Source organism: Pipra filicauda, unplaced genomic scaffold (assembly GCF_003945595.2).
Source record: "Pipra filicauda isolate LSUMZ 115617 unplaced genomic scaffold, ASM394559v2 scaffold316_size853178_pilon, whole genome shotgun sequence".
In the NCBI taxonomy this organism is placed as follows: domain Eukaryota; kingdom Metazoa; phylum Chordata; class Aves; order Passeriformes; family Pipridae; genus Pipra; species Pipra filicauda.
In genome coordinates this window covers 360,081-377,495 of record NW_024104439.1, presented here as the reverse complement: position 1 = coordinate 377,495, position 17,415 = coordinate 360,081, and the positions used below count along the sequence as shown (strand labels likewise).

Sequence of the window (17,415 nt, the reverse complement as noted above, 5' to 3'; positions counted from 1 at the left end):
GACTTTTTAAATCTATTGACTGTGACGTCCTAAAGCAAGTAATCAAAACACTTTATCACCCCCTCACTTAAACTTGAGTAAGTCAGAATTATGTTTTTGTGTGTGGGTAAAACTAGCTTCTTTGCCTTTTGTAACTATTTAGTTCTTGGTTGCCTGTTTTTACTTTAGTTTTGCTTCCTGTTAATAATAGATCTTCCACAACTTCCCTACAAAAAACAAATTCCTGTGTCTGGACGTTGGAGCTAAGCTCAGTTATGCATAGCTGGTAGTACCCTTCTGTTTTTAAACTTGAGACTTACCCAGGAGCTTTGGGCATGTCCACACGAGCATGTGGTGAAAGGACTGTGCTCTGGCTCTGCAGATGCTGCAGTCCAGCACCATAAGATTTTGCTCAGGTACCCACAGCCATTATGATGCTATATAAAAAACTTAAGTTAGAATATCCTTTTTTGCAGTTGTGTGAAGTCTCAGTTTTAGTTTGGGTGTGAAACTGTACTGATATGATTGACTGCTTTTTTGAGCTAGTGTTTGATAGCTACCCCTCTGTTCATGTGGGCTGGTTTTCTTAAAAGCTTGCATCCTGGAGCTGGGAGCACAGATGGAACTGCTGGTGCAGGAGCTGAGGAGAGGGGAAGAGCAAGATCTGCCCTTTAGTGAGTTAGCTGTTAGACTGGCAAAGTTCTACTGTGAAATGACAGTTTCAGTAAGCTGTAGAGTTGGTGCCTTCACCACATCCCTGTAACTATTTTTGTTCCATTGCTGTGACAAGAGCTGTGATGTGAATTTAGAATAGTAACTGAATTGTGTATGTAAAAAATGCAAGTCCCCGGTGACAGGTGTTACATACAGCAGTGGTAATGTCATTTGTGTGGAATTGGGGTAAGAACTTAAGAGTGCTCCTTATTTTGGTAATATGGTGTATGCATTGGAAGAAATTTCTTGTGTGTAATGTTGGAAATATTTGGGAAGAAGGAGTGTGCTGGTTTAAGAGTTAACCAGCAGGGGAAATGAACTCAACTCAAAGGAGAGATTATAAGTCAGAATAACAATTTACTAAAATAATACAGTAAGTACAATCATACAAACAAACAATTGGTCTTAACCCACAAAACCCAAATGTATAACCCAGTACCCTGGGGCATGAACAACGTGGTGTTCCTTGGGCCCCGCTTGAGTCCAAAGTAAAGGGAGAGGGGAAGAACCTGCTGGTGGGAGAGCTGTTGCAGTCTGGTCAAAAGTGGTGATTGCAGTGAGATGCTGGGGGGAGAGCTGTTGCAGTCTGGTCAAAGTGGTGATTGGAGTCCAGTATAGGGTGGTGATCCAAGTCTGTTTGAGAGCGATGAGCTGCAGTCCTTCTCTGGATCCCACAGAGTGGTAAAAAATGTTCCAAGACTCCAAGATTATATATCCTGCAGTTCAGGCAGGAATGCTCAGCACTTCCCTCAGGCCGGGGAGTTCCACAAAGGGTGTGAGGACAGGAGCATCCTCCTATCTCACAGGCCTCTTAACACCTAGTTTATAGCCTGAGGAGTCAGGCTCTATGGGCAGATGGTGTAAATGGTTCATTGATAACAGTTTCTGGGAAATGGCATGGAAGGCTATAGAATACACAGTTTTGGGTTACACCCATACCCTGATGAACTGGTCTCAGTTGTCCTAACTAGGACAAGGAGCAGCAGGAATATACAAGATAAATTAACCTCTTCTTTTCTCTGCCCACTCAGATACATTTAAGGAAGTAATGTCTAAAAAAATCATTGCTCATTTCATGCTGGGAAGTTAAGAGATGCTCTATTTGATGACATACCCATGTAAACAAGGAACAGTCTGAGAACATTTCTGAATCGGATTTAAGGCTGGCTTTTTAATTTACTGAGGCATCCGAAGAGCAATTACTTTTTCCCTCAACTATTCCAAACTGCAGACTCTCTAGCAGATTGCTTGTCAAGAGGATTTTTTGGGTACAGGGAGGAGACACAGGTTTTAGGGAGGGGAGACTTATATAGATTATCTACTAGAGGCTACCACAGAAAACTACAGTTGCAGATGTTAATACTTCTCTGATGTCTTCTTGCCTGCTTCTTTTGGATTATGTAAACAAGGAATCTCTTTTGCAGACAGGTATTATATGTGGAAAATATGGAAATAATTTTTTAATCAGGGTACTATAGCTGATCATCTGAAAATCTTGCTCTATATGCACATCTGGAATCCTTTTTCTCAGTATCCTCAGTGCTTGCCCTGATCTGGTTTAATACTGCCTGCCAGCTGTGCCTAGGAGAAAAACATGCCTTGTCAGCAATTGGAAAATGACAATTCAACTTTACAATTGCAACACTATTAGAATAGAAGGGAGAAACTAATGAAAATGAACCTCAGGTAGAGTTTGAGGGAATTTGGTTTACTTTCTATGGGGAGTGTACTCAGAGGTGGCATTTCCACAGATGGCTGTGGTAATAGGTGGAGGGTACCTCAAACAGCAATGCCTCTTGGAGTTTAGATAATAATTATCAATTAAGTGGGCTTATAGTTGTGTAGTCAATACAGACTCAACTTGTATTTCCCAAATCTAAAGTGCCTTCTCCCACGATGTTAATGGAGGACACAGGTGTAACCAGAGAGCTGATCAGCAGCATTCCCTGCTTCAGTGCACAAGAGATAAGTTCTAGACGCAGTTAAATCCAGGGGTGCTAACTACAAGGAAGGGAAGGGTCTGAGGTACAGGATGGTATTGTGACTGAATGTGGCCTTGTTGTTTGTTCATCATCTGAGGTAAAGGGGCTTCATTGGTACAGTTTGAATATTTTTAAAGAAATAAGCAAAGGTACCATGTCCTAGAAATGCCTATATTTAGCTAATTAGTACTATTGTATGGTGTGTATATTGGGACTGAGGTTGGTAATGTTAGCTGTGTTGAATGTAGCATGGTGTCTTTGAACTAGCAATTACAGTAAAACACTGAATTAAGCTCTGTGTGCATTCATTGTTCTTAATCTAAAGGTTTGCCAATCCCATTTAGTATCTCAAAGAGATAAGCACCTTGGGCATCAACTTGGTCAAAGCCCAAGTTTTGCCTTTCAGATGCCAGGGCACAATGGCAGTCAGAGTACACCATGTGAAGAAGGCAGTTCTTTGTGTCCCTCCCTCTGTGAACAGGAAATCTAAACCACTAAAAGCATGGTAGTTTGTTTGAGACTTCCAGAGCATATCTGCAGCATCTTGTATGGTGAGAAGTGGGACAGAACAGGTTTTGGGTGAGCCACATTTTTGGTAATGTGTACCATGCGTGAACCTCTTTGAAAAGAGGTTTCTATAACTGCAGAAATCTTAGGGTTTTCAGGCCACTGGGCTGAGGTTTCCTGATTTTCCCATCTTAACAGTGGCTGGTACTTTGCTGTCCCTTCTCTCTCTTCATTTAATTTTTACAGGATTATCTATTCACATAGTGCTGAATCTCATTATAATTTTTAACTTGTAGTTTGTGAAACTGATGGGGAGAGAGTGGAGGGGGGATGTCACTGAATTTAGTGGAATGATGGTTTCACGAGCCTCTAAGGGACCTCTCAGTTCCTTCATCATCTTGACTATTATGAAGCATTTTGAGTTAATCATGAGAGACACTGTCCTGCCTGTTTTTGGAAAAGCAGTCATTTGACTCTCTCTTTTCTTTAAAATACACCATCATAATAAGATGGCATTAGCCTAGCCCTCTTAATTTTGTCTGGTAATTTGCATTGGCGGTTGTTCACAAAGTAACAAACTCCTAAATCTTGTTCAGTGGCGGCTTTTTCTTGAATGATTTCAACTGAAGTAAGAAGGATTTGATAGATCTTTGCAACAAATCTTTCCACAGTCATGTTCAATGTTTAATTACATTGAAAATGATGACAATTACAATTTTTTCCTCTCCCTTTTTCTCATTGTTATTTTTGCTTCTGAAGATACACTGTGCAACTTTTAGATCTTAACCAAAGTGATGCTTTTTTCTAAGTGAATATGCACTGTTAAAAAGTTGCTGGAGCAAAATAAATGTGTAAGTAATAATTTTAGTGGGCTTTGTCATCCTTTTAACAGTATTAAATTTTTCCGTGTAGGTATGAAAACTTTTGAGTATACTTATTTCTTTTTCCACTAGTGAGTTATCTTCATGTTAGAAGGAAAACCAGCTACCACAAAGGCCAGCCAGTGTAGTTTACACTGACTATCAAAATATGCATCTAAGTGTAAGCCTGCCAATTAAAAAAAAAAAACCCAAACCTGCTTTGACACTTTTTTCAACATGCAGATAGATTTCTTATCTAAAAACACTTCTGTGATTAAATTATGACCTGTATTGCATCACAACATAGTCAAGATCTTTCTTATATCTGAAAATACACCAAATTATTTTATTTTTGTGAACTTTAAACAGTGATTAAAGTTGTGAATGTGAATATTCTTGAATATTAAGTATTGCTTTGGCTCTTTAACTCAGCTGAAACATGCCTGGCTGTACCTGTAAAGAACAAATCAAAACTTCGGGCCTAATTAACTTTCTTCAGAGTAGCAACTTTATTTTTTGCTTTGATTTTCTGAGTGAAGTAATGATCTCTGTAATACTTTGAACCCAATATGCATGACCCAGTTATCAAATGTGGAAAATTGTGACCCTTGCAAAAAAATGGGAAAACAGGGGAAAGGGAATTCCGAGGAATCTCAGGGAAGCTGCCAGAATGCCAGTCGCTGAGGTAATCTGGTCAACAGGGCTCTGGTGTGTCATTCCCAATTAATTATCTGTGTTCATATTTCCAATAATCCAAGTTATGCAGGTGAGGATTTTCTGTGCTTTCCTTAGTTTACAGCAGCTCTTGAGGAGAGAAGGGAAGAGGAAAAATGCTGTTCATAGAAACTAAATATTTACTACTTTGATCAAAGTCACAAGTCCAGTGTGTCTACACAACCCACTCTATCAAGAAGTTGCTCAGCCTGTGCAGTGTGCTAAAACAGACAAGCATGTACAGTGCACCAAGTTAAATCTTTGCCCATAATCTGTTGTAAATCCTTACCAGATGGTGGCCTAGGGAGAACTTTAGGCAGCTACTGCAAACAAAGCAAGTGGCAAAAAATAGCTGTCGTGGCACAAACAATGTGCTACAGAAGTTTTGTTGCCTTCAGAAAATGAGAGAATGCTGTTTCTGTGTGAAATACTTCTTCAAAGCTTTCTACTTCCCTTCGTGTCTGTGTGATGCATGCAAATTTATTGCAGCGTCCCAAGGAAGGATTTTTCTAAAGGCTTCTCTCTTTTTGTTCTTTTTCCAAAGCTTCAGCAAGAACAGAACTTTCTCTGTAGCAAAGAACAACTAAAAAGCCCCTGCAAAGGTTATTTTCAAAGGAGAAATCTTTCATTCTATGTGTCCTGTAACCGTCAATATTGTGGCTATTTCCTTTTTCTTCAAGCCTTTTCTTTGGCCAGGCTCTTTAAGGTTGTCCCTGCATGTCAATGGAAAGCAGAATATGCCTGAAGAGAAAATGCGACTGCACTAAAGGAATAACCTCAAGTTTGGGGCAATTCTAAGGTGTGGGGATTTCCTGTGGAAGACTTAAATTACCTATTTGGTCTTCCTGACCAACTTCAGTTTTTTGGAAATTGGGGAACTTTTTTTGTCCGTGAACAAAGTTCATTGACTGTTACTGTTATCTGATCCACTGATGTATAATTTCTTCACTGGAGCAGTGTTATTTTCTGTCAGGAAGGGTGCTGAGGGGGTCTCCTTAATTTCACATTCTGGTTCCTTCAGCAGTTGTTGCTGCCAGGCAATTACTTGTCTTCAGCAGTTCCACCATGCTTAGTCCTACCTGTGCTCTGGCTAAAGCTCTCCCTGCTTAGACCACTCCTACATTTTCAGTCCTGCTCATAGCTGTTCATCTCTTCATTACCTAGTTCACGTTGCAGCTCTACTCCCCACTTGCTCTCACGTTGCCCTGCACTGTGTGCGGTATAAGCTAATGCACATTTCTAGATAGTCTGGTAGCTTGTCCTTTCAATTATGAATAAAGCAGCATATGCTTTATAACTGTGACAAGACCTTAAAGATGTATTAACTGTGTTTTTGTTTGTGTCATATTGTGTGTTGTTGGATTTTGTGACAGCCAGAGTACTGTAGCATAACAACATTTAATTAAAGAATGTGGAGTCAAGGAATGGGAATGGACGATGATGGTGTGGATGAGAGGAAACAGCAGACTGAAGGCAGAAAAGGGTGAAAAGTAGATGAGAAGTTGAAATACCTAAGCAATTTAATATGTATCTGTTGGGTTTTTTTAACTCCATTCAGACAAGTTCTTCCAGACATCGTGGAATAACAAGTTCTAGGGCTTTGTTTTGCACATCAGGGATGAGGTACAGCAGCGAGGCTCCTTTCTTACTTGCCTTTTTTTCTTGTCCAAAGGCATGGCTGATAATTTAAAGTTAGTTTTTGAACATTATTTCTTTAATGCAGGTGAATAGACAGGTGATTGAACAGAGAATTTCCTTTCACCACGTCTGTAATATAAGTAGATGATCTTGTGTGTGGGCTACAACAGTGAGGGAAGGTTAATGTGTCACTTGGGAGTTGTTCTTGAAGGGAAGAGGGCCAGAATGACCTCTGGCGTGGAACAGGAGGATGGAAGCTGAATCAACCTGATGTTCTGAGTAACTCAAGGGAAAAAAACCCCAGTGAATTGTATGGAGAGAGACTTGGCCTAAAAGTTGGGGGAGAAATTATCTGAGAAGGCTGGGGTTTTCTTCTTAGTTTAGAGAAAAGGGTTATGTTCCAGGTCTGTCTGAGGAGTACATTGTGAAGAGGAGAGTGAAGCTTTTCGGGCTAGAGTTGGAAAGGAATGGTTTAGACTATATGAGTGACTGCATGGATTAGGCTTCTTATCTGTGGACTAAAGTGATCTCTTATTGTATGGGAAGACCTCCTTGTGTGGGAGCCTTCCCACATGGCCTACAGAGTGAGTTTCCTTCCTGCACAGTGTGGCAGGACCCTCTCTTTCTGCTGTCTCTGCATCAGTGTGCATGGTGGATTCCTCAGCAAGCTCTCATCTTGCTCTGCAGTGGAGCCAGAGACAAGTGGTGCTGTGGGATTAGGGATGGTAGGAGTGAGCAGAACCATGGTGTAGTTAGTGGCAGTAAAGGGGACCAAAGGTGACCTTGGCTTACCTTCTGAAGGAGACTTGTCAGTGGGAGCTGAATCTGACTGCAGTAAAGGCTATTGGCTTGAGGCTTTGGGGAAGCAACCAAAGATCCACCCAAGTCAAAGCAAGTATTTTAAAATGTCAATAAACTAAGCTTGCTGTAAAACTTGATATAACATACATGGAACGTTTTTGTCTTTGATAAGTCTGAAAAGTTAATACAGCTTTCCTGGTTTTCTTGGCCTTTCAAGAGATATTCATTAGTCTGAGTAGTAATTAGAGAGGAAAAAAACAAGTTTGAAGTAATTTTAATTCATTAATTTCAGGCTAATTGACCCATACTCAGATGCTGAACTGTTCAGTGTGTATGTAGTCCATTGACTCTCTCTATTATAGATGAACAGGAATGGGCTGAAATACGGTTTTATACATTAGAATGAGGTAGCAATAAAGTAGTTATTAATTGATCATGTGTATTCTCTCTGTAATTCTCCCCTGTTGTTCTGAAAAAAATCTCTATTCAGTGTGATATGAATGCTTCAGTCATGGTTCTTATTGGTTTGTTTGAAGACCTTTCAGAATAGAAGCCTAGTATATTATACTATGCATAAAAAGACAAATTAATTTCTGGCATAATTTGATTAATGTTGGAGTTGCACTATTGCTGAACTGGCTCAGTGGAATTGCTTGAGTGAAGAGGAAGCATAGCATTCCCAAAGGTTTTATTCCAACTGTTTTCCTGTCACCTAGATTTGAAAAGCTTTCTTGGCAGAAGAATTTGTAGCTAATTTATGTTGATGCTTAATAGCCAGACAGCTTATTTTTAAGTCTCTATTATTTTTGCTATCCCTTTCTCTAGAGCAGTTTTTAAGAAGCATACCTAGTGATAACCAGACAGGGTAATGAGACATTGAGTGTATATACACAATACTCATGCAATGCAAGAGTTGGTGATTATGTTTTGTTAATTGGAGATCCTCAGAGGTGCTTAATATTTCTTCACAAATTGCACTGGTAAATTAACGGTTCATCTGGCTAGTTAGATTTACCAGGGCAGATGGCATTTCGCATGTGTGATGAGAGCAGGAGGGAGACAGCAAAGCAGTAATGTAATTAGCTGTGTAAATGAGCCTCACAAGGTAAATCTCTTTAACCCCAATGATAAAATGTGTTCTGTGCTAAAGCCTTGGATTACTGGTCCTGTGAAACAATGTGTGCAGCTGGTCAAGCCAAGATTTCAGAAGTAATCGAGTTAATTTGAAAATAAAGGACACCACTTTTTATCACACTTGTATATTTGAGACAGAAATCAGCCTTCAGGTGGTACTCTGCCAATAACTCAGGAGAGTGTCCTGTGGAGTTACCTTAGTTCAGTTGAAAAATAAAAGCTTATTTCAATGCTAAAGAGGAAGTGTTATAGCTAGGGAGGAAAGGTGCTTCATAAAAGCACACCAGAATCACAGGCTGAATAAAATGTGGTCTGAGGTGTCTCTTCATTTTCCTGCAGTGAGCAGTCTAGCCATAAGTAGCTTGTGTTTACACAGTATCTGGCACAGGACGTTTCCCCAGGATTACTATCAATGTGTTTAAAACCTAGTAGAATCACAGAATGGTTTGGGCTGGAAGGGACTTTGAAAGATCATCTAGTCCAACCCCCCCTGCAACGAGCAGGGAGATTTTTGGTACCACAAAACCACTAAGGTGTGTTTGTGTGTACAGATGTGTGGACGAGTAACTGCAGATAATCTCACGTTCAGTTATAGCCAAAAATATTTTTTATGGGAATATATACTACTTCCACACTTCATTTGGAATTAATTAACCAGGGATGTGCCCTAATCCCATTTATACTGAAGGCTGTTAAAATAATAAATTCATATTAAAGACTGGACAATCAGTGTGTGCTGTCTGGTGAGAAAAACACCCTGAAGTATCATGTTACTTCTGAAAAATCATTGCAAAGTAATGTAAGTAGTGAATCTTTATTCAGCAGGGAAATCTCACATTCTGTAAAATTGAGGGGAAAAAGTGGGCTGTGCAGTAGCAGCCATTGTGTTGTGTGTCAAGCCGGTATTGTTCTTACTATTAAACTTATTCAATCCATGTGGGAACATTTTATACCTATTTTCAGGCTTTCTTGTTTATTATTAAACTTAATGATGTTTTACTTTCTGATGAACGAGCTTTAGAGACTCTAAATTTCAGAAACACAGAGTGCAATTTTCTGCATAAATTTGTCACAGAGTATTCAGATTGATTTCTGTAATTTTTTTGACTGGCAGGCTATAAAATATGGAAACAGTATAAATAAAACCGTGAATCAGGAACATTCAGAGCAATTTAGGCATATCACAAGAAACCAGGGCACATTTTGGGTTGTTTTGGTTTGATTTATTTAAATATTGATTGTTCTGCTTGGAGATACTCAAAGCCTGACTGGCCATGGCCTTGGGTAACCTGGACTGGATGATCCCAGGGGGTCTCTTCCAGCCTCAACCCTTCTGTTTCTCTTGAGCTCTTACTTCCATACACATACACACATGCATACAGAGGTGCATAAATGTATATGTGTGTATAGATGTATGTAAAACTTTATGCAACGTTTGATTTTTTTTTTTTACTTTTAATTTATTATGAGGACAGACACTCAACTAGGAGAATGGGTAAAATCTTTCAACTTCTATTTAATGTGAAAAGCTAATGCTTTTAAAATTTTCTTGTACCAATTCCCAACATTAGGAAATGTATCAAAGGACCTTTTTTTCAATAATAAAATTTTGCTTTCTTACATGCTTCCTGGCAGTGTTTTCACTGCTCTCCTAAATAATTTGTAATAGAAAGTCATTATGATTGCAGGATAACTTTGGAATAATTCAGATTTAAAAGGATGTCCAGATGTCAGCAAGTCCAGCCCTTTTCCAAAGCAAGATGAATGTTTGAGTTAGGAGCAGCTTGGAAGTGAGAGCAGGTTGCTGGGAACTCTTCTGGTCGGTGTTAAGTAGCAGCAAAGAGGGTGATACCACAGCATCCTGTGCCTGCTTCATGCCACTGAGGATCACAAAAGCTTTTCCTTTTTATTCCTTCCTATCACATTCTCATTTAAGCTGGTAGAAGTTTCTCAGTGGCTTTTCTATAGGGTGTTGTCATGCAATGCTAAATAGTTGAATCAATACATAAACGAGAGAGCTGTTTTAGCTCTTTTCCTGTATGCTAAAAGCCATCTAGCTATAAAGAAAATTCATTGCATTTATATTTTATGCACCAGTATTTTATTTACATGGTATAGATATCAACAGGAATAAAAAAATGTTACCTCTGCTGAAGAAGAAAAAATTGCATAACAACTGGTGGGATTTACACCTTTGGAGTTTGTGCAGTTTTTCCTCACTCAGCTGTGTATCTCCTTGTTGCTGAAACTTTTGGAGAAGCACAGATGTTGCTGGGATGGTCTCGATGCAGGGAGGACTTTGCTGATCCCACTGCCCGAGATGCGTCAGAGCTGCAGTGGTGGATCAGTTGTGTGTTGCCCTTACAGTGGTGTGTGCCCCTTCCTTCATCAGTCTCATGACTCGCAAGATGCAGAGCTTGGAAGGAATCGCGGGGATCGTAATTCTTTTGTGCTTCCCAGGTGCTTATTCTACATATGTTTTGGTTTTATTTCTCTAACTGTGGGATTCAGCCTTGTCTTGTACTCTATGGATGGTCTTTCCAAAACGGGGTTGCCTCACTGTAGAGAGTCCTTGCTTACCCTGCTGCAAGCACTCTGTGTTAGAGAATGTACTTCCTGTCCCAGTTTGACACTTCAGTGATGTTTTAACAGATTTTTACTTTTTCATTGCCAGTCTTGCTGTCTGCAGGTCCCTTGCAGGGACTACCTGCCCTAAAACAGCAGTTTATGCCTTGCTGTCATGTGCTTTCTTTCCTTGGACAGTTTTCTGTGAGGAACATTTCAGGATCTCTTCAATGTGCAGATCAGTTTAGTCCTTGTTCCCTCTGCAGGGTGTTGGGGAGGGAGGACTATGAGCGCTGTTTGTTTAGGAATTCGTTTTTCTGAGCCAGATGGAGGGTGAGAGAGGAGTGAGATCAAAGCCTCTGTGAACTCCCTGAACATATTTCACAAGTGCTACAATCAATTCTGAGAGGGCTTGGATTTTTGGGAGGTCTGCAGTTGGGTTTGAAACTTCAGGTCCTTTAATTGAGCCTCAGGTAACTTTTTATCAGGTATGTTCATTAGCATATGGGGAGACTAAAAATAGAGCAATAGTAGTGTGAAGTCCAGCTCTGTATGAACATGGGGGGCTGCTGGAGCCCCTCTTCAAGTACAGGGTGTCACAGAAATGACTGGGTGCCACAGTTCCCAGCATTGTTCCCATGGAGTTGTCAAAACCTTGATAAGAGTAGGCTGGTGATGTCCCAAAAAGGGTATCCTTGTTACAGCTGCCAGAGTTTACTGAAAGTGGCACAATTTGTGTTACATTCCTGCTTTGGTTTTTTGGTGTTGCTGTATTCTTTTTATGTTGTAAGTTAGAATGAGTTTTAGATGGAGCTGCACACACAGTAAATAGTAACATGTTAGGCTTTCTGATTTGTTTTGGTGCTTTTCCATACTAACTGTTGGTCCAGAGATTGGGGTGGGGGAGAGGGCAGGAAAAAAAGATTGGGATAATGTTGGAAAGATAAGAGTCTTCTTCCTTGTACCATTCAATCAAGAAGTCCTCATTAGCATGTTTATTTCGCACATTATGTATATAATGCTGTGTGTATGTATGTTTGTATGCATATGTATATGTATGCACGTATGTACTGGGCATAAACATGAAGCAAAGCTGACACCTGGAATGTTGTCCAAGTAGTTGGTATATGTGTGATGAACTTTTAATAATGATTTTATGGTACAGAGGATGACCTCAGAAAAACCTTTACTGTATTTCAGTGGTAACTGATTAACTGATAGATAACCTGTCTCTCCCTGTGAGCTCATAAAACACACTGTAATTAAAAATGTTACTAGACAGATTTATGGGGACACTTATGTGCTTACCTATGCTGTTGATTTCTGTTCTTAATTTCATCTTGCCTACCTAACAGTAGAATTCAAACCATTCTTTTCCCTTGATTTTAATAAATTGTGTTTTTTAAAATTCTGGAATATTCTTGCTTATTTTCAGATCTCATCAGAAAAGTAGCACAGCAGCAGTTGGGAAAGACACAGGGCGATTATCAAAAGGTAAATTGTCTATGTGTATTTGCATAAAATAATGAAAATTATGACTTTGAAATTCAGTTTTGTTTCTAAAACAGGAATTAGTATTTTAAAACTATATGAACAGGATAGAAATAGTAATTTTTTGAATAACAGGTGTGATAGTTTCATGAAAAATGTGGGACCAAAATCTCTCAAAAGCAATTACAAGGAAAAGTCCATAAGCCAGTGTAAAGAAACTAATCATAGTTAAGGCTGACTTATAAATTGCAGCTGTAATGTGATTGCAGTATCTGTTGCACAAAGGTTGAAGGCTCTTTGTATTGAAAAATACTGCTTTTATTTTAAAAAAGCTTAGAGAGAACCATTACTGCTCAGCTCTCATGTAAACTTCAGCTGTTTTTCTCGAAAAGCTGAATTTATGTGCTGGTTCTGATGCCTTTGTAAAATGAAGTTCCCATAGCCTACTTACAAAGTATATTTTAGTTTATGTAGTGTGTTAATCATGTGGAGGATATTTTTCATTATCTCTTTAGGTTTGTGAATATCCTGTAACAGTTGAAATTCTTAGGGTATCTGGTAGCAAGAAGATGGAATATAATGTGCATCTGATTTTGAGGCTGTTCTCAAGGATGGTGTTCTGTTTTTGAAACAATATCAGGGGCTGTCTGCAGTAGGAATCTAAACTATGGCCAGGCAATAACAAGTTACTTCACTGAGGTGCTTGCTTATAGTCCCTGCAGTGTGGTGTACCTGTCAGAAGGATGAGTATGGCACTTGGCATACAGGCACTGAGCTACTGCCTTGAACCAGGATGGCCTGAATGACCTTGGTCTTTGAAAGGGGAAAGCCTTGTGCTTCCATGTCTTCCTGACAACAGGCCTATTTCTCCAGTAGCTTGATAACCTCTGCCTGACATCCTGGTGTGTGGGCATTGTTGTTATGATGCATCAGATGACTCTTGCTGATCCCATATACTTGTTTGGTGGGCTGTAAAGAGTGGTGTGTCATAGATTGTGGCTGTATACCCAGGGAGGAAAGCAGGCTTGGGCTTGGCTGGGAGAGTTGGGACAAAACCATTAGACCATAAGTGGTGTACATGAGCACAAGTTTAGTATTTAGTAACTAGTGCATAAGTCTTGAGAAATCTGAGATTGATGATGGCTCTAGTCCTGCATAGGGGATGTGCTTGTTGAAATACAGGCCATTTATCAGTCCAAATTCTGACCTGAATAAAGTGCAAAACTTTGAAATAAATTTGGAAAAAGAAAATATATCAGGACAAGTAGGATGGCATTCAGAAGACAGAAACATTAGTGAGAGTCAACTGTGAAGTGGCTAGCATGGTGGTAGATGTGCCCCTGGAGGAATTTCCAGTGGAGATGGGGAAGAGTGAATATTGCTGAAGGGTGTGGATAAGTAGTTAGAAATGTTTGCCTGTGGTTCTGATCACTCAAATTCAGGGACAATGAACTTAGAATAGGACGAGTTCAGAAAATGTCCATTAGGGGGATCTGGAAAACCTATGGAGGTTTTTCCTCTTCAGAGGAAACTAGAAGAGTTTGCTTTGCTTAGGAGAAGAGTTGATAAGGGGCGTGATTACCTTTTAAAATATATATGGAGAGGAAGCACCTGGAAGAAAGCACTGCTCCTTGGGCAGAAGATAGTGCTAGCACAGAAACAAAGCAGCTGAAATATGTATCATGTGCAATTCCATGTGAGAAGAAAACATGCTCACCAAGCGTTGGGAACAGCCCTTCAGTAGTAAGAACAGGAAATCTGCTGCTCATATTTATCCTGTTAAATTTCTGCTGCCATTCCTGTGTATAAATTTTTTTTAACCTATTTATAGAAAGTGTTAGTGACCCAGGAGGCCCTTCCCATTTCTGTGCTGTGTCTCCCAGTGTTCCCAGTTGGACTCTTAACATCAGCATCTCCCCATCCCCTGCCAGGGGCAGCAGTCTGCCAGGACAGCCCAGCAGCTGATCCGTGCCCGCTCTGGGGAGCCAGCTCACTGCTGCTGCCATTGCTTTACTTCTGCTGGGAGAGTCCTCGCTTGAAATGTTCAAAATCACATTTGGTACCAGATCTGTAAGGGAGGGTAAGCATTTGTTTTCCTCCCATTAGTATGGAAGAAAATATGTTGATATGATCAAAATACAATTTTGAACATTTTAAGTAATATTGTACAGTAGAGATTTCATAAAGATATGTATGATGCTGAAAAAACATCCTGAAACCTGAACATTTATGATTTTCACACATCAGACTTTGGGCTGAGGGGTCTTGCCATCTTTAGCTTGTCCACTTCTCTTCCAGTTATGAAAAAGAGGGAAAGCATTATGAGCTGTGAACTTGTCATGCAGACATGAAGGGGAAAATACAAGAATTTCTATTTCCACTATGGAAACAAAGGGGAAGTTGGGTTCTTCTGGAATTCCTGTCATTGGATATTTTTTTTTTTTTTTTTTTTTTTTTTTTTTTTTTTGCTTTAGAATAATCTAAATTAAACCTCTACATGATTACTTAAAAGTGAGGATGAATTTTTATGTAGTCCCAAAGATTAAGATCCCAAAACTGCTAGTGGAGGTACCAAAATAAAATTGAAAAGAAAAGGACAGGAATAGCGTATCAGTTACGACAGGTGGAGTTCATGAAGCAATCACTAAACAACAAAGTAATGCAGTTTCTGGCCTTCTGTGAGACGTGTTGGGAATTATATGAACTGGATGCTCAATGTGGAAATAACTGGTCTGTCATTGGTTTAAAATGGAAGTATTTGTTGGACAAATCCTAGATTCCTTTCACTTACCAGGGAAACCAGAAAATACCTGCTATGTATTTTATTGTAAATATTTTTCCATAATTATTTAATGGTGCTTCTGTGCATTATTTTACTTTAGTGGCTTTCATTATTGTTTCTGTGTTGTTAATTGTTGTGGTCATGGCTAATTATTCATTATTCACCGGATTTGTTTTTTGTGCATGCTGCCTGTGTTTTATACACATTCTCCATTTGTTTTGACTTCCACAGCCAGAAAATGTTGTCCTGACTCTTCAGGTAATGTCTTACGGTAGATGAACACTTTGAAAAGAAACTAATCACGTCTGTATACATTACTTCCGTTAGAACATCCATAATAATTTTTAATGTTATTTTAAATACTGTTTTCCCATCTGACCTATCTTAAAATAACTTCTGTTGTCAAATAATTTTTGAAGTATTCAGCTAGATAGAAAACAGTAATTCTTTTGCAAAATTAAGCCAAATTCTTCTTCCAAACATCTTGTTCATATTCTTCAGAAGGAAGCAAAAGGTTTAACCAGGATTTAATAATAATAATAATAATAATAATAATAATAATAATAATAATAATAATAATAATAATAATAATAATAATAATAATAATAATAATTTAAAAAATAGTTTTCATCCTAGAATTGGTAATTAGGTCAGAAATTTGCAACTCTGGTAATGGTGATGGTTGCTGTATTTGACTCAGTTCATAATTAGGGATTGTGAAGACAGACATCAGCGAAGCTGGAACTGGAGCATGATTGATAGATTGTGAGAAATTTTAACTTACTTTGCAGGACAGTTACACAGCCTCAATATCATTCCTTTTCTGCTAAGCTGCCCTTGTATTGGTGTAAAACAGGAGAGTACTCAAAGTACTCGGATGAGAATTAGTTCTCCTAAAATTGGGAAAGGAAAGGAGAAGAGAGATTTATCAGGGAAGAAAAAGCACTGGGACATGCCCACGCTGTGCTGTTGATCTCTTTGTGCAGACACCTGCTTGATGCTCTCTGGGATGGGCTGGCTTGTGTTTTCAGCAGAGGGAAACAGCACGGCAAGCTCACAGCTTGTCCCCTGTAAGCGCTGTGTAGGGCTGTGCCAGGGCTGCCTGGCCCAGCTTCTTGGTCTGGGGTCTCTTGCAGTGTAAAAGCTGGTTAGGGCATGGAATTGCATCGTTTCTTTTCACTCCTTCCAGCTTTTGAAAGCATCCTTTTGGTTGCTGCTGCTTTGCTGTTTGGCAGCAGAATAAATGTCTTTACCTGAGAGATCTTAAAATCTATCTGCTCCTTCATGTTGTCCTGTCCCTAAGCAGTTTTAAATTCAGCAGTTTGGAGGAACCTCTGCCATTGTAATCAATCATCCAGTGAAGTACTTCCCTTTGCAGTTCATAAGAATCTTTCTACTCATAAGTGAATAAAAAGGAGAAAAAGCTAAGCCTCCCTTCCCCCTCCATGAAGTGTTGCTTTAGTTAACCTTCCTGACATTTGTGGAGCCTTTTTGGAAACAGATGTGAGAAACAGTAGCTTTGTGGTCCAGGAAATCAAATGTGTTCATTTTTAACCTGTTTCAATTGCACTGATTCACATTTATTTCTTGTGAGCCTACTCTCTCTTAGTACTCACTCTTGTAGTTTGCCTAGCTAGTAGTCTAGCTAAATAATTATTAGCTATCAGTATCTACAATGTTATTGTCTTTTTGTTGGAAAAGTTGTCAATTATTGACAAAATATACCAAGTCTGTAACCTTGGTAACTTAGTAGATGGTTTAGTCCGTAGTTTGATTTGTAATTATTTGCTCTATATTGATTGCAGTTGCTGTGTGATATATGCTATTACCACTATTTTTGTCTGACTTACAGGCCATCTACTATGAAATCGGTTTTATAGTCTCCGCAGCCTTGGGATTGCTATTTATTTTGTTACTGCCTCTTGTGGGACTTTGCTTCTGTATGTGTCGTTGCTGTGACAACTGTGGTGGGGAAATGCATCAAAGACAGAAGAAAAATGCTGACTGTCAGAGGAGCTGTTTTGCAACATTTCTTTTTGTTGCTTCTTTAATAATAAGGCAAGTGTGATAAACAGAACAATATGAAGCTTGGTATAGCACTTATTTTGCAGTGTCGTACGACAAATAATACTGTATTAGCCTACAGGTGCAGAAATTATTTTATTAGACTACAATATTATTGCTTATTAAAGAAAGTGTAACTGCATTATAAAAATGCTGCTACCATTACTATCCACAGGTCATTATA

At 39.2% G+C, this 17,415-nt stretch overlaps 1 protein-coding gene across 17 annotated transcripts in view; it reads left to right on the top strand.

Annotated features, from left to right (window-relative positions):
* The window catches only part of PROM1 (prominin 1), a 62,510-nt gene that overhangs the window by 10,442 nt on the left and 34,653 nt on the right, over positions 1-17,415 (top strand). For 14 of the 17 annotated variants that reach the window (XR_005564394.1, XM_027729443.2, XM_039383568.1 and 11 more), the window contains exons 3-5: positions 12,330-12,388; positions 15,399-15,425; positions 17,020-17,225. Coding sequence is in view for 16 of the 17 variants with exons in the window: in XM_027729443.2 (XP_027585244.1) it covers positions 12,330-12,388; positions 15,399-15,425; positions 17,020-17,225 (292 nt within the window). In the remaining variant the exon portion in view is untranslated. The remainder of the gene's footprint in view (positions 1-12,329; positions 12,389-15,398; positions 15,426-17,019; positions 17,226-17,415) is intronic. The other 3 variants (XM_039383567.1, XM_027729452.2, XM_039383570.1) reach the window with 1 other exon arrangement.